This window comes from Electrona antarctica (genome assembly GCF_951216825.1).
Source record: "Electrona antarctica genome assembly, chromosome: 6".
Lineage (NCBI taxonomy): Eukaryota > Metazoa > Chordata > Actinopteri > Myctophiformes > Myctophidae > Electrona > Electrona antarctica.
This window is the reverse complement of record NC_136811.1, coordinates 1,489,633-1,515,864: the sequence shown is the minus strand read 5'-3', so window position 1 is coordinate 1,515,864 and position 26,232 is coordinate 1,489,633. Positions and strand designations below refer to the sequence as shown.

Sequence of the window (26,232 nt, the reverse complement as noted above, 5' to 3'; positions counted from 1 at the left end):
GGACTGTAAATGGAGAATGTGCGTAAAACACTTCAGTCCAGGGCAGGGCTATACCGTGAGCTCACAGCGCGTTGCGGCGCGTTGTGATAGATTTTTGTAGATTTTTGGTTTATGCTGGGGACCTGGGGTTCAAGTGGTTTATAGTCAGAGAGTATCCTTGTCTCTTTATACTTTATTGCATGCGTCAAGTTGCACAAGCATACGCACCACTGAAATCGGACATGCCTCTCAAGCTCCCTCTCCCTCCATGTTACAAAACATGTTGTTACCGTGGCGTAGGGCATTAAGCAACTAGTCGACTAGTTTACTAGTCGACTAGTAAATCCACTAGTCGACCTTGCTGGTACTAGTCGACTAGTTGATAAAAAAAAAAAAAAAAAAGAAGTTCATTTTTTTTTTTTTTTTTTTTTTAACCGATTTTGTAGGCCTCAATATCAGGTAGATTATAGTTATAGTCACCAATGTACACAGTTTTTTAAATATTTATTTCCAAAAAAAAACAAAAAAAAAACGTTTTTTTTTATTTATTTATTTTTTAAACATAAAAGGTGGTTTAACAACTAGTCGACTAGTCGACTAGTAAACTAGGCAACTAGTCAACTAGTAAAAATGACTAGAAGTGAATGCCCTAGGGCGCAGTGTTTAATCACCTGGTAGAGACACTCTATAGATATAATCAATTCAACTTAACTTAATATCAAAACAACAGCCATTAAGTCATCAATAATGTTTATAGAACACATTGTAGTGAATTCTAAGTAGTTTAGAGTTGGAACTTGGCACAGAGTCATCGTTTGGCAAAGTGCAGTCGAAACGAATGGTGTCGGTAGTCTACTTGGAATTCATTAAATTGTGTTCTATGAACATCATTGATGAATTAATGGCTTTTTAAAATGTATATTATGATAAGTTTCAGTGATCATATCTATAGAAAAGTGTCTCTTACCATGAGAATATATCAGTCCATTGTGTTGTGTTGGATCATGTCCAGCAGTCAAGGAAAACATTCCAATCGGCCTCTAGCTTGTTTCATTTTCTAAAGTAGCGTTCCTTGTCGAGTGGCAACAAGGATCTGTGCCTGTGATCTGGCAAGCCATGACGCCTACTTTTAAATTAATATAGTATTTAAAGCATCTGCGTTTGAAAACCCAACACGCCACTGTTTATTCCGGTTGGGAGAACTCAGAAATTTACCCCGGCTCCACCCCCCAGCTATATTGACGCCCCTAATGACACAAGTCTGTGTGAATGTATGTTGTTCATTCGTTCGTCGTGGGTGTTGACAGCTAGCATGTTGTTCATTCATTCGTTGTGGGTGTTGACAGGTAGCATGTTGTTCATTCATTCGTTGTGGGTGTTGACAGGTAGCATGTTGTTCATTCATGCTGGCCGCCTCCTTGTCCATCCGTCCATCCATCTTCAACCGTTTATCCGTAGTCGGGTCACGGGGGCAACTCCAGACTTCCCTCTCCAGAGCAACATAGTTGCTCTTCCTCCTGGGGGATTCCGAGACGTTCCAAGGCCAGTGAGTCGATGTGTTTGGTCTCCTTGTCCAGTCTTTACTTAATGAGACAGTGAGTCACTATGTAAGCATGCTTGAGAACAAAGCGAGGAGTGTGTCACCTCCATTTTCCATTCTTTAGTTATTTGCAGTTGAATATATATGACTATTTTTGATACAGAGACAGTCATGGCGGCAAGACTAACTGATCAGGAGAGGAGAGAGGAGAGAGGAGAAAAACAGTTTTTATTTTTTATCCAAAATGAGTTAATAGCACAGGCAGACTCTTCACATACTAGAGCATGTCTGAAATAAATGTCAGAGCTGAAAACGACATGTAAATATGAAATAAATGCTTAAACAGGTGTAATGTTGAGAAAAAACTCGCTGTATTCTGTAAGACATTACTTTATAAACCATATCTCCACAACTGGTGGCTCAAATAAAAAAAATGACAATGACTTAGCAGAAACGGTCACATAATGCTTGTTTTCACCAAAAACGCTGTCTGTCTGGTAAAACACTGAAAACGGGGCGCATGCGTTGGTTAGACATACTAACAGTCAGACAGGCGTTAGTCCGACAATACTGTCGCCCCCGACATGCAAGGGTGTGGCAGGTTAAAACTAGCCTGTGGCTTAATTCCTGTGAGGTTAGGTTTAGGGCTTGGGTTTTGTGTAGGGAGTCGGACTAATGTCTAACTATCTATTATGTGTTTTTTGTACACACCATACATTGGTGACTATAACTATAATCTACCTGATCTTGAGGCCTACAAAATCGGGGAAAAAATAAAAAAATAAAAGAAATAAAACTTTTTTTTTTCTTTCTTATCAACTAGTCAACTAGTACCAACAAGGTCGACTAGTGGATTTACTAGTCGATTAGTCGACTAGTCGACTAGTTGCCTAATGCCCTATTGGACACATGCACACCCCTGGAAACACCACTGTTTATATATGTCGTGTCACACTGACATGCATCGTAAACTTGTAGTATGTTTCTGTGCACGACACCGTCGTCACGCAAAACAAAGTACATGTCAGCCTCTGTAACTCCATGTCTGTGCGTGCGTGCGTGCGTGCGTGCGTGCGTGCGTGCGTGCGTGCGTGCGTGTGTGCGTGCGTGCGTGCATGCTTGGCTGCTTGCGTTTAAGAGAGAGAGAGAGAGAGAGAGAGAGAAGAGAGGGGGGGGGGGTCACCTTCATTTCAGAGAGGCATATGAAACAGTACCCTGCAGTGCAGATCGTGTGCTTTTCTGGGCCCGGTTAATTAGACTAATGCAAAGAGAAGGCCTAATTGGCGTTGACCTCCCAATGTGTGTGTGTGTACATTTTCTAGTGTAAAAGCTCTGCGAGTGCATGTAGCGTGCGCGTGATAGCGTGTGTGCGTGTGCTCGTGCGCATGCGTGAGAGCGCGTGCACGCGTGCGCGCGCGCGCGTGTGTGCGTGTGTGTGTGCGTGTGTGCGTGCGTGCGTGCGTGCGTGCGTGCGTGCGTGCGTGTGTGTGTGTGTACGTGCGTGTGTGTGCGTGTGTGTGTCATCTGGGAGATTCTATAGACTATAGGGTTACTCATAACGTCAGCCATGAAACATCACACACAGTTCTAACTGTCCACTGATGCCTTTAAGAATGGACTAAAGACCCACCTTTTTAAGAACGCATTCTCTTAAAAATGTTTTTACATAATAGTCTTAACTTGACCCTTTCAGTTTAGCGATGCTGGGTCCCATGATATTGATCGTTAGGGATGTCCCAATCACGATCATTTGATTTTGAGTATCTACCGTTACCGATCTTTCCCGATCCGATATTTATATTTTTATGGAACACGTTTATGCCATATCACAATAGTACAATATCTAAAATCACAGACAACATCCAGTCTGATATCATGATATGGATATAATATTGATACTAGGGATGTCGTGATCGGCCCCGATTTCCAATCACCCGATCCGATCATGCTTTATGTTATGCTTATGATGTTGCTTATACTGTTTTTTTTGTTTGTTTTGGCCTTGCTTTTAACCTTGTAGCACTCTGAGATTCGTGAGAATGTAAAGTCCTGTATAAGTAAAATGCATTTTTATTATTTTTGCGTGCGTGCGTGCGTGCGTGCGTGCGTGCGTGCGTGCGTGCGTGCGTGCGTGCGTGCGTGCGTGCGTGCCTGCGTGCGTGCGTGCGTGCGTGCCTGCGTGCGTGCGTGCGTGCGTGTGTGCGTGCGTGCGTGCGTGTGTGTGGCAGCAGACGGGCGGCGGGCTGTGTAGCCACAGTAACGTGAGCCGCCGGTATCTCCTGATGCATTGTGGGTCTCAGGTGTCTCGTCATCATGTTTCCATTGTGTCTCCCATGTATGCAGTGTGTGTGTGTGTGTGTGTGTGTGTGTGTGTGTGTGTGTGTGTGTGTGTGTGTGTGTGTGTGTGTGTGTGTGTGTTTGTGTGTGTGTGTGTGTGTGTGTGTGTGTGTGTGTGTGTGTGTGTTGACTGCTCATCACCTCCTCTTCACCTCTCCAAGCCTTTGTTTAGCCCCAGACTAGCCCTAATCCCCCCCTCCACCCCTGGCTGTACTGTACTGTACTGTACTGTACTGTACTGTACTGTACTGTACTGTACTGTACTGTACTGTACTGCACTGCACTGCACTGTACTGTACTGTACTGTACTGTACTGTACTGCACTGCACTGTACTGTACTGTACTGTACTGCACTGTACTGTACTGTACTGTACTGTACAGGTGAACAATTACATAACTATCCGGATCGCGTCCGCAGATCCGACCGCGTGCACGGGGTCACGCATTAAATCGCTTATTTTGATCGCTCTGGGAAAATAATACACATAATGGTCATCATTCACAAAGGAGAAATACGCAAGAGTGTAACGGAAGCTTAACGGAAGCGTAAACAGATGCGGGAAATTCCGTCCGATCACGCTACGTTGTTTTGCCGTGCAATTCAAAGAGCGGTGTGTACCACAGGTACGCAGGTGTATGTTGTGAGGTACGCAGGTGAATGCGAACGGGTGCCAAATGATCGGAAAATCAGCGGATAACTTAATTTGCATTGATCCACGCCCCATTTCACACCATAAAAGGCGTCAAGCATGACTCAGCAGACAGCAGTAAAAAAAAAAAAAAAAGAACTATAGGCCTTACAGCTCAAACGAAATAGAGGTCCTCCTGACGGAATGCAACAAAATAATGATATTTTCCAGTATAGTGGCTTCACAAATTAAAATAAAAATGATTGCTGGAAAGAAATTAGGCTATATTAGGAAATTAAAAGAAAATGATCTGACCATGTCAAGCGCCGGAGCGACGACCACCACCTGCAGTCTCTTTTTTTACATCCATATACCATTACATTTGTGCGTGATTCTTTATATTGTCTATAGCCTACCATTAAACTATATAAATCATTTTCCCAAGCTTACAAAACGGTGAACGCTGCTCCGCACCGCTGCAGCAATGTCAAGCTGACTTACGGTATAAAATGCAGCTTTTTTATTTATTTATTTAAGTTCGGGACCAAGGCAGCAAGCTAGCGTATACTTGGCAATTATATTATAAAGCCTTTTCTTTTCTATTAAACAATTGCTCACTCACACCTTTGCAGAGGTAAAACATATATCCGATATTTTTATCAGAGCTGCATTGATTCATGCGGGGAATAGATTAATATCATCTCACTGTCATCTGTCTGAATGCCATGTGGAGAATGGATTTGTTCTGATCATGGACACGTAGGCATAGGCCTATATAGCTATTTAAAATTTCAACCATATACGGCGGGTATAGCCTCCTCTTTGTCAGATCTAAGTGCAGGTTCATTTATGATGATGTCATATTAAAATGATTCGCGAATTTCGCGGGACATTTGGCACCAAACTTGATTGATCTCATCAATGTAGTAGCCTACAGCCCAGCTATAAGTTCCCCATATTATAATTAATTAAGGTGCACTGGCTTAAAACTATGACTGGCCGAATTGCACGCGCTGATGCAATAATGTGGACTTCTATTTTTTTATAGGGCTAATTCATTTTCCAATGAATTCGTACAGTGCAGAATGCAGATAAGTGTATGTTCTTATTATAATTGTGAGTTTGTTTTTTAACATGCAGCGCGAGTCCGCGAGAGCCGATCTACAAGCTCACAACGCGTTGCACTGCGAGTAGAAAGCTGTCAAGTGCAGCGCAATCGCGCATGCTAGAAATATCCTAATAAATAAATAAAAAGGTGTCGGGTTTGCAGGGGCAGTTTCTGTATGGGACTCTAGGCTAACCTGCCTCTAGAATGCATGCATTTAGGCATCCAAGTGATACTTGGCTTTTATATAAGCTATAATTTTTTTATGTGCTGACCAATGTTTTGGACACATTCCTACATATTTTATCTGAGATTTGGGGACTTTTAATTGATTCAGAATGAAGACTAAAGCCTTCTGAATAAATCTACGCAAGCAGTACACGACCCTCTGAGCTGGCGCAGCTTTTAGCGGAGATTCCGACCATCCGACGTCACCGTCAAGTTCACGTTCAAGTTCATGAATTCCCACGTAATGTGGGAATCCACGTAAATGCCTGTCCGCTCACGCTCCGCTCACGTTACGTAACGGTATGAGCGTAAACGCCGTTGTGAATGAGGACCAATGTCTTTCATAATACCGGGGCGGCGGTGGCTCAGGGGTAGGAGTGGCTGAATGGTAAACGCAAGGTTGCCAGTTCGAACCCGGGTTCCCCCAGAGTTAGTGTCGAAGTGTCCTTGAGCAAGACACTGAACCCCTAATTGCTCCTGATGTGCTGGTTGGTGCCTTGCATGGTTTACCTCTGCCATCGGTGTATGAATGTGTGTGTGAATGGGTGAATGTAAATCCACTGTATGTAAAGCGCCTTGGATAAAGGCGCTATATAAATGCACCATTTACCATTTTACAGTACTGGTCTCAAAGGGGCTTCCGTAAAAAGGAAAAAATGGCGTGCTTTTTAGCTACGGTCCGTTTTTTTGTCTCTATAGTCTATACCACATGATTGTTGGACATAAAAACACCAGATTACAGTAAGAAAAGTGCTATACATGCAGGGTATATTGATGTTTGAAGGGATTCTTTGGTCTTCTGTGGAAGGACAAGACAAGCAAGTAGAAGTTAATAGCTCTGTGAAGTGGCAGGTTGTCGATGATCGGACCAGTGTGGTTTTAATCGACTAAAACTAAGATGAAAAATGTTCGTCGACTACCTTTTTCCACTGACGAAAACTAAATGGAAATTAAATGAAAACTAAGCTATGATGACTAAAACTAAGACTAAAGATATGGACAATTTCGTCAACAAATACAAACGAGACTAAAATGTTAGGAAGGGACTAGTGGACAAGAGATCCAGTATAAGTCATTTTGCACTTGGTTGCATCCTGAAAATAGCCGATCTACAAGCTCACAACGCATCACAGCGCGACTACTTCTTTGCTGTGAGCTTGTAGATCGGCTACTTTCAGCAAATATAGAAACAGTCATTACGACGGCATCAAGGCCCGCCAAAATACATTTAGTCGACTAAATCACCTGTAGATTTAGTCGACTAAAATCGTATGATATTTAGTCGACCAAAACTAGACTAACACTAAAAGGTGACTAAAATGTGACTAAAACTAAATGAAAACTATTCAAGAGACTATGATTAAAACTAAAATTTGCTGCCAAAAACAACACTGGATCGGACAGACACTCAATCCACGGCCAGATCATGTGTCTTCTTTGACTGAATTAACGTCACGTCACCGATCCTCCTGATTATACTTTCAACCAGATGGTGTGTAAGACAGTGCAGCACTCATTGAACTCCCTCCGTTGTGCGTGCGTGTGGGCGTGCATAGCATAGCCTGCGTGCGTGCGTGCGTGCGTGACGTGACAAAAACTCAGTAACATGAGAACCGCACGTTAAACCGCATGCTGTAAAACAGCGAGTAACGACATGTAACATGGAATACTGAGTCACAACATGGCCGGTAGAACAGCAGCATCGACAGGTGTTCTTAATTGGATTTTGGTGACATTGCGGCTTTAAATCAGTACAAAAATCATGTTTTTGTACTGATTCAAAGCCACACTGAGTAGGCTATACATCAGCTGGCCTTTTTATGTCTGCCGTTTCGTTTCTGCAGATCCTACAAATCCAGCAATGTACAGGCTTCTCTTTTAATCCTTTCTAGACGGGAACCCCTGTTGATGTTTTAAGGGACTTGCAAGGAAGGTGCGACATCACAAGTGTATTTACGTGAGCGCGGTGCTCGTTAGACGCGCACACGCCCGCGACTCACCAGACCTGGATTCTGTTTAGCTTCTTTTTTTTACGCTTTTACGCCTGCGTTCCTCGCTTCACGTTTGCAAGGCCCTTTAAAGGTATATTCAGTGATTTCACTTAATTCAAATATCACTTATTTTTTCTTATTTTTTGGATAATCCTCCCTACTATAAAGTGTGCTGACCATATAAGGAGTTCCTCCCTATCCCCAGTGAGCCCCTGGGGGTCAAAAAACCCTAGTTTCGGTTTGGGCTTTGGGTGGCAAAGCCTTCATCCAATCAGGATGAGAGTGGCCTTCCTCCAATCATGATCGAGTGGGGCGGGCCTTGGTGCACATGCTGTTGGTCTGTTGTACTTCCCCCACTGTAGAGCGTGTGCATGTGCACATCTTGTTACCGGGTGGACCGGGTATTTTTCCAAATCACAAATCACTGAATGCTCCTTTAAGTTTAAGCATTATGTTATGCTTTAGCTGTTGAAAAATAGCAGACCTACAAGCTCATAGTGCGGCTACGAGCTTGTAGATCTGCTATTTTTGAAAAATCGCGAAAATGTGGCGCAAAACTTTGAATATATATTATATTCTTTCAGAGAGAACGTTTTTAACTCAAATCTTTGCTTCTGGGGGGTCCCTGGAACAACATATTTTCAGATGGGGGTCGGTGGCCAATTACATATAATCTTGGCTCTTGGGGGTCCTTGACATGGAAACATGGAAACAGGATTTAGAAGACATTTAGAAGACATTTGTAGAATCGTCCTCAGGTCTAAATGGGTTAAATATAATACTTTCAGCGCCATTGCCGACAATTAAAGTCAATTGAAGCCTAATTTTGATACTGACGCTTAACGTCATTTCCGACGGCATTCGGCAATTGCGCTTTTATGGCGCGTTCGATTGCTCGAGCCAGAATGCTACTCACGTTAGCCGGTTAGCTAGCTATGTTGTTAGCACAGCACTGGATCGCCCATCTTAGATCGTCGTCGCCATAAGAATCCATTCTATCAATTTCTTTCAATCGCCTGTATCTCCTATTCCTTGTCCCAGATGGCATTTTGGTCAAAACAGCGTTTCTTTGACGGCACAGATCTGACGATGTAGAGCTCTCCAGAGCTCCGGTCTGGCTTCAGATTGTAAACAAGGCCTGTCCGCTCCGTGTAGCTTCCAAGGTTATGACTACTGCTCATGGACCGGAAATGGCGGCTTTTCAAAATAAGAGCTCAAATTAAAAAAATGCTGGCGTGAATTAGATCCTAATTTTTCAATAAATGCCAGCGGTCTAAGTGTTTAATCAGCACATACAGTAGGCCTACTGCATATACGAATGTGCCTGTGTTTTCTTTTTTTTACAATAGATTGCTATCTTAATTTCTAAGAATATTCTCTGTCGCCTGAAGTGTCAAAGTTCTGAGAGTCATGCTGACTTCATAGTGTATTTGAAGTTTCCGCGGTACTACACATTTCTACATCTTTTTTGATGATTGGAACAAGGCGGACCCCTCTTGTAAACAAATGTAATGCTTTATTGGGTCGTCCACTCACAGTTAACAGGGTTATTTGTATTGTATTGAGTTGTGCTTCAAATGTACTGTAATTCTGCAAACTGTTAATACATTTCAATCAATCAATCAAAAAACTCATGGGATTTGACTAAACCGCGGCAGGAGAAAACTAAATACAAAAACAAAACAAAAAAACATTCAGGTTTCAGCCTTTTGCCCTTCTGGCTTGAACCATTACTAAAAGCGAATTATACACCTGTACGTATATATACACAACATTGTAAAGTATACAGGTAGTTACTGTAGGTAGCAGCAGGGGTGGATACAGTATGTGCAAAATTAAGGCTATTGTCTCACAGCAGTAAGTTATTGTGCTATACAACTACTGGGACAGTGGGGCGTTTAACAGACTTTGGGCTCCATTTTTGTCACCGCTAAACGCCTTATCCCTAAACTTCTTTGCCTTTTTTTTTTACTCTTTTTAAAAACATTTTTGAATAGTTCAACTAGCCAATCTACATTGACACGTTGTGAGCTTATAGACTGGCCATTTTAACTATTCAAAAATGTTTTGCAAAATAGTAAAAAAAGGGCAAAGAAGTTTATAGGGATAAGCGGTGACGAAAATGGAGCCCTTACTGTTCACTGTTAATAGCACAGGCAGACTCTTCACATACTAGAGCAGGGGTTCTCAACGTTTTTGGCCGGGGACCCCCGGAAATGCTTTGGCAATATCTCGGGACCCCCGCCCCGCCCCCTCCCGACCCCCAATATAAATTGACTGCTACAATAACCTTAACCCATTTTGGGCGGGAACCCCTTTTGGTGTTTTAAGCATTATGTTATAATTTAGCTATTGAAAAATAGCAGATCTACAAGCTCATAGCGCGCCACCGAGTGGCGCGCTACGAGCTTGTAGGTCTGCTATTTTTGAAAAATCATGAAAAAAAATCCAAAGAAAATCTTTTTTTTTTTTTTTTTTTAATAATTTGGGGACCCCCTAAAATAATTTGGCGACCCCCCGAGGGGTCGCGACCCACGGGTTGAGAACCCCTGTACTAGAGCATGGCTGAAATAAAGCTGAAATAGAGCTGAAATCGACATGTAAATATGAAATAAATGCTTAAACATCATGTAGCTATAGTGTAATGTTAGAGTCGACAGAAGTGAACCTCTGCAAGACATTACTCTATAAGTCATATCTCCAAAACTGGTGGGCCAAACTGAACCACCAATATCAAGTCAATTTGAAGCAATGATTCACTGCTTTCACATGACATGAAAAAAGAAAAACGAAAATGAAAAAAAATTCAATGACTTCAAAGCCTCGTTCAGAAGCGGTCACAATTTCGGGGGGTGACACATAGCTGCATGTGGCAAAATGGGCGCGTCCGAGGTCTGAGTGACACCCTCGTAAATAAGTGAGTTGCGGTCCGCGGCTATAGCAGATGAAAGCCAGCAGCTGTAGGCCTGCACACCGCAGCAGAGCTGACCCATACTCAGTGGCGTGCACAGATAGACACTAGGGGGTGCTAGAGCACCCCCTGCCTTTTTGGCAATGTGCCCTTTTGGAAAAAAAACGGGAAAAAAAACGTTTTTTTTTCCTTTTATTTTTTAGATTTTTCAAAAATAGCAGACCTACAAGCTCGTAGCGCGCCACTCGGTGGCGCGCTATGAGCTTGTAGATCTGCTATTTTTCAATAGCTAAAGCATAACATAATGCTAACACCAAAAGGGGTTCCCGCCCAAAATGGATTAAGGCAACCGGCCGGTTCCACGCGCTGCACAAGGTGCCCTTTTTTAACTTGAGCACCTGCCCCTCTAAATGTCTGTGCACGCCACTGCCCATACTTGATGCCTGTTTCTGTCAGAAAACAGTCCATGCAATGCAGTAGTGGAGCCATGCAGTTGCTCAACTTCTACTGCATGTGTTGAAGCAGGGGTGGGCAACTGGCAGCCCGAGGGCCACATGCGGCCCCCCCACCTACACTTAATGCGGCCCTCATGTTAATATCAGAATACTGATATAGTATTGATTTCAGCTGTTACAATTCCAAACCCGCTTTCATTACTTCATGACTAGTATTAAATGACTACCACTTAATGACTAGTATTAAAATGTTATTGTTAAATGATTTAAAGGACCACTTTTCAACCTATCTTCATATAATAGGTCCTCACTCATAATCACGCAACCGCGCAATTTTTTTCTACTCAGTCTTTGTCTCATAGGAGGGCTGTGGGCAGTTCAGAAACCGTCTTCCAGTGACATCATCGATGGGGAATACAAGCTAATAGAAACTGCAGGCTTTCTAGTCCTGAAAAGTTGCAATGTGAAAATGGAAGCCATCGTTCTCACGATAATGAAAATCTAAACATTTTTGTAAAAAAATCTTGTTTAAAAAACAATCTGCCTAATGATGATGTCACTGGAAGACAGTTTCTAAACTGCCCACAGCCCTCCTATGAGACACAGACTGAGTAGAAAAAAATCGTGCCATTTTATCATGATTATTAGTGAGGACCTAGTACATACATGGGCAACTGGCGGCCCGGGGGCCACATGCGGCCCCCACCTTCACTTAATGTGGCCCTCAGGTTAATGTCAGAATACTGATATAATATTGGTTTAGCTCATTGCTTCAACACAAGTATAATTAAAGGCATTTTAAATTACATAAAAATGCTATTTTTGCTACGACATTAATATATGGCCCTAGGGAGTGAGTGTGGAAATATTGTGGCCCTCTCCATCGTCAAAGTTGCCCACCCCTGACCTAGTATATGAAGATAGGTTGAAAAGTGGTGAAGTGGTCCTTTAACCCTTAGACAGATTACTACTGGAAAACACGTGGAGTTTTGCATTAGTCTTTTCTGCCCTGTACGTGATTTTCCGTAGTTCTCTTTTTTTATTAATACCAATATATTAATTCGGTCCGCACCTCTGTATAGACTATTGAGCATAAATATCAACTACATTTCCCAGAATTCCCGTGTCACGTGACACACGTGTATGCTTTCCTATTGGAAACTGACGCCCAGCCCCCAGTGAACAGGGGGGTTGGTTGACTCCTCCGAGGTGGGCACTGGAGGAAGAGTTTTTCAGCCAGGTTTGCAGTCGCCGCAAAAAAAACAATCTGAAAAATGATCCATCCGTGTCCAGAGGCATTCTCCAGTCCCAGACCGTTGGCCGGGCTGCAACATCCACCCTCGCGGATTACACGTGTGCAATGTTTTTTCTTCTCCCCACCGGAGTTACCACCAAGGCTGATGCCTTCGCTAAAAGGTAATTTTATTGTATTCGAAAATGCCCTAATATGACATGTCTAGTAAGACGATCCCTATATTTGGCCCGAGCCGACCTAGTGCTGATATCAGATAGATGTGGTAGAACCATATATGGATAGATCTAACTGGTTTAGTCATCGTGACAGGCATAGTCGGAGAATATATAACAAGGGTCGGTACTATAGGTGATCGACGTAGCTAACAAAAACATCTGATCAAATGAATGTATTGTACTGTGTCTTTGTGGGCCGAATCGTGGCATCGTGGCATACAAATAGATGTTTGTATAATTAGTATCACGATAAAATAATATGGCGACGTTAGAATGACACCACCAATGAGTGATCGCGGCTAATGTAGCTGCCCAGCGTATATCCAGCACCATCGCGTCACCACATTCCACTGGCTGTTGGCTAGTAGTAGTTGCTAACAAACGCTGCACAAATGGTACTGGCTATTGGCCGGGCCACAAGCCCGGGCAATAGCCAGTACCAATGTTGCTGGATGATTGCGACGCAATGGTGCTGGATATACCCTGGGCAGCTAGCTACATTACCAGCGATCACTCATTGGTGTTTCATTCTAACGTCGCCATATTATTTTATCGTGATACTACTTATACAAGCATCTATTTGTATTTTTCATGCCACGACTCGGCCCACAAAGACACTGCACAATAAAATCATTTGATCGCCAGCAGCCGGGTAAAACGCCATGTAATAGTAGCGTGCACTGACTACAGCTAAAATGTTTATTTCTTTTTATATATTTAGAACTGGCATCAGATGAGGAGGATGAGGAGGATGAAGAGTCAAGACTGCGATGGCGTTCTCCGACACTGAACCGGATTCATTCATTCATTCATTTCAGGGGGGGGCAGTTTTTGTTTTATTTAGCCTACTCACACATAACCTGACTCCGCCAGATGGGGCAGCAGAGAGTACACTGGGTTCCCCCCTCCTGCTCCCATCTGGGAACTCTCAGGCAGACTTGATGCCCGGCCAAAAAACCGCCTGGCCAATCAGCAGCAGCTAGAAGCTGCTGCTAGAAGTTGCTAGAAGCTGCTGCTGATTGGCCAGGCCGTTTTGTGTCCGGGCATCAAGTCTGCCTGAGAGTTCCCAGATGGGAGCAGGAGGGGGGAACACAGTGTACACTCTGCTGCCCCATATGGCGGAGTCAGGTTAACTCACACACACACACACACCGTCAAGGACTGGGTTTGGGGACATTTGGGAGGAGTAGCTCTGATCCATAGCTCTAAATGCGCATTTAGAGCTATGGATCAGAGCTAGGGGAGGAGTAACTGTTTTGTATGTAGGCCTATTTATTTTCTGTAATATTTATCATTTTATTATGTTAGTAGTCGTAAAAAATAAAAGACGCTTTTACAATGAGTTAGACCTGTCATGACTATTTTGTTCACTATTGTGAGGTTTATTGTATATGACTAAGCAAGTTTCAACTGTGATTTACTCTGTAACGGTAGATGGTAATAACTCAATTTCTTTTTTATAATACAGTATACATTCAAGTCTATATTTTGATACATATCTTGGGCACCAAGTCATATCAAAACAATGTCCTTGGATGTGTTTTTTATCAAAACTGTGTTTCTTCATAACAGGTTTTTGAGATGCATGCATGAATAGACAAGGTACTGGTAAGACTATGTAAACATGGTATATATCAAAATGTGCGTTAGAATGTCTAATTTTACCCCAAAAAATAATTGAGTTTATATGATGTTCCAATTTCAGAGCTATGGGGACTTTTAGCTGGATAGGTCAGATTGATCATGACTGACCATGCTATTTATAGATGGCAAAATATCTACAGTGGTACATGTGAGAAACTTTTTATTTTATTTTAATTGAACTAGACAACTCACCCTTTAAAATGAGATATTGCATGGCTATGTACGCCCAGCAGAAAAAAAGTTATTTAGAAAATAAAACTTCAACCGGGCATAACTTTTTTTGGTTGTCCTAGAAACAGAAAACAGTGTAAATGCAGGCTCTTTTAAATGGCTTCCAACACAAGAACTAAACATTTTATCAACTCAGTTCATTTTTTTCCTGTAAGCAGACAAGTCAAGCTTTCTCTTTAGGTCTTTCGTTGTCACACATTCACAACAGAGAATTTTCAATAAATCATTCAAAAAACGCCATTCTGCCATAGAGAAGTCTACCTACTATATAGAAATCCTTGAAACGCTCAAAGAGTTAATGACTAGTATTAAAATGTTAGTCTTTTTGTGTCAAAATGGTTATGTTAACAGTTCATAAAGTTAACATAACTATAACTAAATTCCATCCAATCAATTCCAATTCAAATAGCAAAAAAAATATTCAGGTTTTCAATTCAAATATATAGCAAAAATAGCCGATCTACAAGCTCTAAACGTGTTGCATTGCGACGCGTTTTGAGCTTGTAGATCGGCTATTTTTGCTACGACAGTAATATGCACTGTGGCCCCTCTGGAGTGACTGAAATATAGTGGCCCTGTGTTGAAGTGTCCCTGCAGAAAGACACAACATAAAACATCTGAGCAGCCATCAGCGGGGTGAAGCTGAATACGAGTCCACTCCGCCGGTCATCAAATTATTGGCTTTATAGGAATGCGACAAAAACAAACAAGGTTTAATGATGAAAAAAATAATAATAATCTGGATTTCAATTCAAATATAGCAAAAATAGCAGATCTGCAAGCTCAAAACGCAGTGTGACACGTTTTGAGCTTGTAGATCTCTTTTTTGCATTATGCAATGTGGCCCTCTGGTGGAACTATCCAATTACAATTTAGGCATTTAGCAGACGGTCTTAATCCAGAGCGATTTACATTAAGCGAGAACAAAAAGCACGGCAATACATCACATACATAAAAAGTAGTCATCATGAATCAACTATAGTGGCACGTCTCCAAATTCAAAGTTGCTTAACCCATTTAGACCTGGGAACGATTCTACAAATGTCTTATAAATCCTGACAGTTTTTTGAAAAACCATTCTCAAACGTCTTCATGTCAAGGACCCCCAAAATGATATGTAATTGGCCGCCGACCCCCATCTGAAAATATGTAGTTCCAGGGACCCCCCCCCCCAGAAGCAAAGATTTGAGTTAAAAAACGTTCGCTCTGAAAGAATATATATTCAAAGATGTGTGCCACATGTGCACGATTTTTCAAAAAACAGCAGACCTACAAGCTCGTAGATCTGCTATTTTTCAATAGCTAAAGTTAAGTATAAGTACAAAAATCACACCCGTGTGAACTGAGTGGTGTAAGGTCTTACACCCGTGTGAACTGGGTGACCATAGCAACCGTGCTCATTTTTTGAGCACAGACAGACAGACAGACAGACTAACAAAGCCAGTTGTAGGAGTGGTTTACACCACTCAAAAAGGGGTTCCCGTTCAGAATGGGTTAAAGAACAAAAAGCATGGCAATTACATCACATACATAAAACGTAAAGTCATCATGAATCAACTATAGTGGCACGTCTCCAAATGCAAAGTTGCTTAACCCGGGTGTCTCGTTGACGTCGACAGCCAAGGCTGTTCCCAGCTGGCACTCAGGCAGTGACAGTCGATCTGACCCCCAACATACCCACCCCGTCCCTGTTGTTGGCAGCATCGCCGGGCGTCGACAACCTGGCCCCCGCCGCCGCCGCTGAGGTGTCGTCAGCATGTGTGATGATGACATCGGAGCAGCTTGGAGGAGAGAGAGGACCCAATTAGCAGCCCTGATGGGCTCCGATGTTGAGGGTCAGAGGGTCTGACGCGATGCTTCCCGTTCGCGCCACTTTTGGCGGCGGTTCATCAGGAAGCCAGCTGCGTCAAGTTGCACGCGGTCGGACGCAGGCTGAGCTTTGTGTCGAGCTTACATGGCAGGAACAAATTATGTTGAATGCTGAGCTGTAGTCCAACAATGTACAAACAACAGGTTCAAGTTCAGGTTCAGGTTCATTTATTTGTTTGTCTCAGAGGGGCGATTTGGTGTATACGGCAAGCATCATAAACAGGCAGACAACACGAATCACATAAAATACAACATGGTACACATAAAAACAATAAAAAACAGAATGGCAGTTCAAGTTATCAGTGTAGCATTGGAATTAATATCACAGTGCAAGAACAGTTGTATATTAATACATACAAGAAGCAACAAAGTTACCTCCTCCTCATGTCGGCATTTAAGGCCTGGATAGATAGAGGCACGAAGGACAATTTATATCTATTACTAGTGGCCCCTGGGACCTTTAGGCGAAGGCCAGAAGGGAACAGCCTGTGTTCAGAGCTGAGGGGATGAGCTCTGAATAGAGCCTGCTAAGGGCCTTCACTGTTCTTCGCTATATATCCTGGTGAAAGTGCAACAGCAATCCAACTCAGGCAGTCACATTCAATGGTCCAAAATCCAATACAGCAGTGACTCTCAACCTTCTGTCATTTCAAGGACCCCGGTTAGGATGCATCTCTTTGAGATCACAAGTGTTTATAATTTGACTCCGGCAATGTACGAATGGAACCAAATGGACCTTTAATCCATCCATGACGTCGCCGGGAACCAAGAGCAACTACAAGCAAAGAGAAATCCAAAAATAAGGAAACAGGAAAAGACATCCAAACCACCGGTATAAAACAGACAGAAGCGAGTGTCACTGACGTAAGAGCGGGGGCCAACAGCACACAGAACAGAACAGAACAGAACAGAACAGTATACGATGCAGAACCTGAAACAGGACTCAGGCAAATGGAAACATGGGTAACGGAATCTGACCCACACTGAGTCATACCGTAGCTAAAGAACAATGTGGCAGCCAGCGGAGGATGTGAGCTGGCATGTAAATACACACAGGCCTTAACCCGTTCTGGCCGGGAACCCCTTTTTTTTGCTGTTTTTGGTGTTTTAACCCATTTTGGACTGAGGCCGATTCTTAAAAGCGCTCTAAATCCTGACCTAAGCTTTCTGAAAAATGTCAAATATTTATATAGTAGTATCAAAGTTTTTACATTTTTGAATACTGTAGTGTACATAACCCCAAGAGGGGTTCTCGTCCAGAAGGGTTAGAACACCAAAAGGGGTTCCCGCCCAGAATGGGCTTTAGCTATCGAAAAATAGCAGATCTACAAGCTCGTAGCGCGGCACCGAGTGCCGCGCTACGAGCTTGTAGATCTGATATTTTTGAAAAATGTTGAAAATGTGGGCGCAAATCTTTGAATATATATATTATTTGACAGCGGACGTTTTAACTCATATCTTTGCTTCTGGGGGGGGTCCCTGGAACAACATATTTTCATATGGGTTTCGGCAGCCAATTACGTATATTTTTGGCCGTCCTTCACATGAAAATGTTTGAGCACCACTGCTATAGAAACATAAGGTTCTTCAGAAAACATGTGTAGAATCGTCCTCAGATCTAAATGGGTTAATGAGGGAGCCAGCCACAGGTGTGTGCAGGAGTGGACGGAAGTGCTTTGCCCAAACTGCAAGTGCATATTTGAGTGAGGAGTCTGCTATAAACACAAGATATATAGCTAGATAGCAACACAACATGGGGTCACAACCTTGGTATCGGTATTCGGTATTGGTATCGGCTTACACAGAAATGTAGGTATCGGGATCAGATCGGAAGCGAATCCCTATAGTGATAACCATCACATTTTGTGTTTATCATGCAAAACGAATGCTTGATTCAGGGGGTTTTCATGATTCAGAATCATGAAAACCCCCTAGTTTGACACGTCATATGTTGTTGCTAACATATTTATGAAACAAAAAAAAGTTGAAAGAGTGCAATTTCTTTGAGGTTAACCCTTATAATGCCTATACTACCACACTGCATATCCTTCCTTATAGTACAGGAAATCTATGGAAAATACAGGATCAACCTCTAACTAATTGCAAAAAAAACGAACTCAACTGATTTTGCATCTTCAATATATCCTGAATAACAGAAAAAAAGTTTCCTGGAATTGTCTGAGGGGAAAGTGTTGAAAATGGCCTGAAAATGGCCACCATTGACATCCTATTATATGGCAATATTTTCTAAATTTCCTTATGCTTTAAGTAGCATGTGACATATCAAACTATGGGGTTTTCATGATGCTGAATCCATTCCAAGCATTAGTTTTGCATAAAAACACTCATTGGGCTAAATTTGGCCATAGCAACTTGCCAAACTGTGATGATGTCAGCACATTTAATTCTGTCTGATTTTACTTCAGTCATGCTAGTGTATTTATGGTACAATTGGGTTCATCATGCAGCAATTGACTTTACCCTCTGGCCCCTTTTCACAGATGTGCCTTAATAACAAGCTGAACACAGCTGTAGCTAATTAAATCAATAGGGGGCACGTTTGATTTAGGCGCATATTAGTCATCGAGCATCGGGAATACTGTCAGTCAGTGCTCGTTCAGCCATTCGCAGATCTACATCAAATGGACTCGTTAATTAGCTGCAGCTGTGTGAAAGGGGGCCGCATTGTTGCTGTATAGGTTTCGCAGAACCATTTCCTTGTCTCACATGACCATTTTAGGGTTCCATATACAATACATGCTCCTACATTATATAAAGCAACAGCAAGCAACTAACATTGTGATTAATAAACAACACATGGTCTATAGGCTGAATCTGACCTCTATTTTTTGTTATCTTTAAGGAACGTTTTAAATGTTACTCTTAAATAGATACATCATTTATGTATCTATTTGAGAGTATATACATCCAATCCAATCCAATCCACTTTATTTATATAGCACATTTCACAACTCAAGGTTTACAAAGTGCTGTACAGAAAGTTAAAAGCTAAATACACTATAAAGCTAATACAAAAGACACCAACAAACCACACAGTAGAAAAAGGACACATTACAACAAAGCCACAGAAAAACACAGAACTCTCAAACGGAATTAAAAGCCAAGGTGTACAGGTGGCGTGCGCACGCACGCACGCACGTGCGTAGAACGATATGCGCTGCGCCACTAATGACCTTAATTATCATAACCTTTCCACCCCGTGCTGCACTTAATGGGCGGATCCTTTACCGAGGAAGGCTTGCTTTTCAACTGTCACCATCTTTTAAATGGGGCTTACGTTTTACGTCATGGCATGGCTGTGGGGGCCAAGTCATATCTACAGTAGATGTGTGTGCACGCACGCACGCACACACACACACACACACACACACACACACACACACACACACACACACACGTGCACACACACACACACACACACGTGCACACACATCTACTGTATGGCTTGGCCCCCACAGCCATGCCATGACGTAAAACGTAAGCCCCATTTAAAAGATGGTGGCAGAGAATGCTACAGTATATATACAGTTGAAAAGCAAGCCTTCCTCGGTAAAGGATCCGCCCATTAAGTGCAGCGCGGGGTGGAAAGGTTATGATAATTAAGGTCATTAGTGGCGCAGCGCATATCGTTCTGTTTACCCTAAACCCGCACCTGGCCCTGGGGGGGGGGGGGGGGGCAGAATGATAATTAGATAATTAGGTGTGGAAGTGCATCTTTGTGTTTACCTCGGGGGCTTGACCCCATCTGTTCGGCTGTCTCTCTCCTTCTTCCTCGTCTTACTTACCGACGACATCACCGCGCGCGGCTCATCTTTCCTCTGGATGCTTCAACAGAGACTCCACTCTGTCCAAATGGCTTTGCTTTTTCACCCGCGGCCATGTATGCACACGGCCCTGGCGGAAGACGCCGCGGGGCCCGGAGATGATGTTTTTTATCACCCCCCCTGTGTGTGTGTGTGTGTGTGTGTGTGTGTGTGTGTGTGTGTGTGTGTGTGTGTGTGTGTGTGTGTGTGTGTGTGTGTGTGTGTGTGTGTGTGTGTGTGTGTGTGTGTGCGCGTGGGTGCGTGTGTGCGCGTGTGTGTGTGTGTGTGTGCGACTGTGCGTGCGTGTGTGTGTGTGTCTAGTTTATTTTTCACAAACTACAAGACCACAAGACTGATCAATCCTGTACTCATTAGTACAGGAAATCCATGGAAAATAGAGGATCAACCTCAAACTAATTGCAAGAAAACTAAACTCAGCTGATTCAATATATCCTGAATAACTGTTGCATGCTACTTAAAGCAAAAGGAAATCTAGAAAATCTTTGCCTTAGGATGTCAATGGTGGCCATACTTTACAGGCCATTTTCTAAACTTTCCCCTCAGACAATTCCAGGCAACCATTTTTCTAAGTAGCATGCAACGTGTCAAACAAAAAAACAAAAAAACCAGATGGGTTTTTTCCATTGGGTGCATGTATGCGTTTGGTCTGAAGTACTAACAGTCCTACAGTCATGAGTCCGACAACCCTATACCCCAAAACCCAAACCCTAAACCTAACCACGGGTTAGTTTTAACCTACCACGGGTTAGTTGTAACCGGCAGCGCATGTCGGGAGCCATGGATTAGTTTTAACCAAGCCCCCAGTGAGGCTCTCCAACGTTGAGGCGCTCGGCCCTAGTGGTAAGAGGTGGGACTGCAGGCGGACCCGTGGAGTTATGATGAGGAAACCCTGTGCAGCAGCTGGGGTTTAACATTGAGTGCCTGTTTGCACTTCCGCATTTTGGACACCAAATTTTGGTGTCCAAATCGGAAAAATACGCGGAAGTAGACGGTTCTTCCGGGTGCTTCAAAGCTTAATAAGCCAGACCGAATCAGCCGTTGGCAAAAAAAATTGCCTGCCGGCGGATTACGGTCTGGAGAGGCTCAATTGTACACCCATTTCCTACACCAGAGAACTGGTGTGGCCAATCGGGACACGGTATGCAATATGGGCGGGCTTTGGTACAGTGCACGTTCAATGCTTGAGACCTTTGACTGACAGTAGCTCTGACCAATTGCGTCAAAGAGAAAATGTTTGAACCCGCCCCCCGGGAAACAAGATCCATACACAGCATCTCCAGACTCAAATACCACACGACAGTGTGATTTGAGTCTGGCTTATTAGCCAGGCTACTTCAAAGCGCCACTGAGCAACTTCCACTGAAATTAATAGCGGGGGCTGTCGCTCCGGTTCAGTCTCTATCCTTTTAATACTCTATGGTTTTAACCTGCCACTGGTTAGTTGTAACCGGCAGCGCATGACGGGAGCGGCGGTGTTGTCGTACCGATGGCTGTTGGACTGTCTAACAAACTGTTTCCATTGTGGTCCATTGTAGATATACACAATAACACAAATGCTGTACATTCCGTTAACAGTCTGTGTCTCTCTCTCTCTCTCTCTCTCTCTCTCTCTCTCTCTCTCTCTCACTCTCTCTCTCTCTATGTCTCTCTCTCTCTAGACATGGAGTCAGCCATCCAGACACTGGTGAGCGTGTACGTGAAAGCCTCCAAGGGGAAAGACGGTCTGGGGCGGAAGGACTTTAACAAGCTGGTCAAATCACAGTTTTCCAACATCATGGCTGTAAGAATAATCATTTTAGTCTTGTCTTGTCTTGTCTGTCTGTCTGTCTGTCTGTCTGTCTGTCTGTCTGTCTGTCTGTCTGTCTGTCTGTCTGTCTGTCTGTCTGACTGACTGACTGACTGACTGACTGACTGACTGACTGACTGACTGACTGACATGGTCTCTGCCCAGGGAATTGGGCGGTGATCTCAAAGGCAAATTCAAAGGACCCCCCACACACACTTTTATGTAAAGTTGCTGGAATCTGGCTAGTGGTGGACAGTAACTAAGCATTTTTACTTGAGGTACGGACGGTAGCCTACTTAACATTCTGGGCGGGAACCATGCATTATGTTATACTTTAGCTATTGAAAAATAGCAGATCTACAAGCTCATAGCGAGTGCCGCACTACGAGCTTGTATAGGTCTGCTATTTTTGAAAAATATTGTGAAAATGTGGCGCACATTTGGAATATATATTCTTTCAGAGCGAACATTTTTAACTCAAATCTTTGCTCCCCCCCGGAAGAACATATTTTCAGATTGGGGTCGGAGGCCAAATACAGATAACTTTTGGGGTACTTGACAAGAAATAGTTTGAGCACCACTGACATATATAAACATAGGGTTTTTCAGAAAGCTGTCATGATTTAGAAGACATTTTGTAGAATCGAGCTCAGGTCTAACTGGGTTCGGCTATTTCCACAATTTTTGAAAATATCAGAACATGTGCAAATGTGGCCCAATATGTCCCCAATACTCCCCCCCATCCCCACCCCATCCCCCACTGGCTTAAAGGTATATTCAGTTATTTCACTTCATTCAAATATCACTTATTTTTTCTTTTCTTTTTTGGATAAATCTCCCTACTATAGAGTGTGCTGACCATATAAGGAGTTCCTCCCTGTCCCCAGTGAGCCCCTGGGGTAAAAAAAACCCTATAGTTTCAGTTTTGGTGGCGGGTGGCAAAGCCTTCATCCAATCAGGATGAGAGGGGCCTTCCTCCAATCATGATCGAGTGGGGGCGGGCCTTGGTGCACATGCTGTTGGCCTGTTGCACTTCCCCCCACTGTAGTGCGTGCATGTGCACATTTTGTTACCGGGGCTGACTGGGTGGTTTTCCAAATCACCCAAATCACTGAATGCTCCTTTAAACAGTCCAAACCTGATAGGTTGATGCACGTTGTGAGTGCAAGATAGTATCTTAACCCATTTAGACCTTAGGCCCGATTCTACGAAATGCCTTCTAAATCTTCTCACACCTTTTCATGTCAATGCGGCTCCCAAAATGATATGTATTTGGGCCGCGAAACCTCATATCTGTTTTAAGGGGGAGGCGTCATAAGGCGTCCTGTGGCACTGAGTGAGTTAATTCAAGATTTCACGATTAAAAAGAAAATAGCAGATGTACAAGCTTGCAGCGCTGCACAAAGTGACACGCCCTGAGCTTGTATATCTGCAATTCTTGAGAACCGTTGTTCTAAACCACCGTTCTAAATCCTACGAGTTTTCTGAAGAAGAAAAAAACGTATGTTCCATTTCAGCTAAAATGTAAAATGACACAGATGCAATTCTACAAATGTCTTCTAAATCCTGACAGTTTTCTATGTGAGTCGTTCTCAAACATTTTCATGTCAAGGACCCCCAAAAATGATGTGTAATTGACCGCCGACCCCCATCTGAAAATATGTAGTTCCAGGGACCCACCAGAAGCAAAGATTTGAGTTAAAAACGTTCGCTGTGAAAGATAAAAAATAGCAGATTTACAAGCTCCGACAAGCACCGAGTGCCGCGCTACGAGCTTGTACATCTACAAGCTTGTAAATCTACGAGCTTGTAGATCTGCTATTTTTCAATAGCTAAAGTATAACATAATGCTTAAAACACCAAGGGGTTCCCGTCCTGAATGTGTTAAGGAGGGACGCTGCGTTCCTCCACACGGTGACATCTGAGCTCCACCGGCTCTCTCTCACACACACACACACACACACACACACACACACACACACACACACACACACACACACACACACACACACACACACACACACACACACACACACACACACACACACACATCATTCACAGACATACAGATGGACAGACTGACAGCAGCTCTCTGACACACTTTCCTGAAGTAGACTAATGGCAAGGAGAAATGTAAGTCTCATGCCTGATTCAGTGATGTAAATAGGTTTTCAAGTAATGAGTCCCGAGATCCAGGGACATTTTATGAGTCCCACTTCAACAACATTAGGAGTCAGATTTTTGTTTTTACATATTGCAGCATTTAACTCCCATTTCATTTTATATGGTTATAATGTGGTTATATTCATGTAGAAAACAGAAGAAGAAATTATTATTATAACTAAAGCTAGCAAAATAAACTAGAATACAAAACAGTACAGTAGTACAGTAGTGCATCCCGTGGATGCAGAGGTCAGTGTTGTATTGCGTTCCTTAACTATAAACTGCATTTAGGGCACCCTATTTTAATCTCTGCTGATTTATACTCGGTTAATTGCACATCACGTTTCGCCCCCCAGAACTATAGCTATAGCCCGATCTGCTGCCGAGTTTGGTGCGGATTGGAGTGACGCTGGTGTGCCTGGCCCACAGACGTCCACGGTTGCAACTGCAACTTGTCCGGATGCTGTGTGTGACGTCCATTATCGGTCATTATTAATTTTAGTCATTATTTAGTCATTAACTATATACAAACATGTTTCCTACTATAGTTAATCACTCGTACAATTTACAATTTAGGCATTTAGCAGACGCTCTTAATCCAGAGCGACTTACATTAAGCAAGAACAAAAAGCATGGGAATACATCACATATGTAAAATGCATTTATCGTGAAACATGCGTAAGCTAAGAACGTGACTAGAACATATCTATATAATGACACTATACATATAAACTATAACTAGAACATATCTATATAATGACACTATACATATAAACTATACATATATGCTATACTATGCTGTACATATATACTATGAAGTGCTATGACTACATACAATGCACTTATTGTGCTGTCTACATGACATGCTATAAGTCTGTTTCAAATGCTATATAAGTCTAAGAAGTGCTGTCTAAGGGGGGTAGGGTAAGTGCTATGGGCCATGATGGAGTCTGAAAAGGTGGGTTTTCAGACTACGGCGGAAGACCCTAACCCTAAACCCTAAGTAAAAGGTATCACACGTTTTAAAGTCAAATGCACGTGTGTGCAAGCAAAGTGTTGTTTTGGTCGACTTTAAAACTAAGACGAACAATGTTCGTCGACTACCTTTTTCCACCGACGAAGACTAAATGGAAACTAAATGAAAACCAAGCTATTATGACTAAAACTAAGCTAAATGTATTGACAATTTCGTCAACAGATAGAATCTAGACTAAAATGTTAGGAAGGGACTAGTGGACAAGAGATCCAGTATAAGTCATTATACACGTGCTTGCATGCTGAAAATTGTCGATCTACAAGCTGCGACGTGCTGCAACGCGTTGTGAGCTTGTAGATCTGCTATTTTCAGCAACATTTCAGTGGACTAAAACTACACTAACACTAAAACATTCCAGGTGACTAAAATGTGACTAAAACTAAAGTTTTCAGTTTCATTCCAAAGGCTATGACTAAACTAAAATAGAATGCCAAAAACAACACTAGTGCAAGCAAAGTGTCCGTTTGGCTACAACGCTACATGCATGCATGTACAAGGTGAGTGGGTGCAAATGGGTGACACAGTTAGCTCTACCTATACATACATACATGCTCATACACCCACTCACCTTGTACAGCATGTATGCATAGGTACAGGGGCGTCCTTAGGAACCTGGAGGCCCGTTGCATGACCAAATGAGGCCCCGACATAATTATGACATAATTATGCTGTTGATACAGGCGTATTGACACATAGTTTTGACTGTTCAATATCGCTCGCAGCCATTACTCTCGAACAATTACGCAGCAACAACACCTCTCCTCATCCTGCCGTCCCTTCACAATAAAGTGTCTCCCATTTAACTCCCAATGCTGCACATTTTACCCAGGTTATTAACAGGAAATAGGTGTAACTTGAGTTGCATGCGTGCCCATGTGGCTCTGCTCAGAGATGAGGCGTCCTTCCTCCCCGCCCGGTCTGGCCAACGTAAATAAATGTAGCGTTATTTATCACCAACATTAGGACAAAGCAAACGGTGAAAGTAGCCGAACTCCGAAGTCGACTACCTTTTT

The 26,232-nt window shown here is 42.9% G+C and overlaps 1 protein-coding gene across 1 annotated transcript in view; it reads left to right on the top strand.

The window, feature by feature from the left end:
• LOC306925268 (protein S100-A1-like) overlaps positions 1-26,232 on the top strand; it is a 30,703-nt gene that overhangs the window by 1,716 nt on the left and 2,755 nt on the right. Inside the window, exon 2 of the mRNA XM_079503995.1 lies at positions 21,893-22,014. Within this exon, the coding sequence (XP_079360121.1) occupies positions 21,895-22,014 (120 nt within the window). The 5' untranslated portion in view covers positions 21,893-21,894. The remainder of the gene's footprint in view (positions 1-21,892; positions 22,015-26,232) is intronic.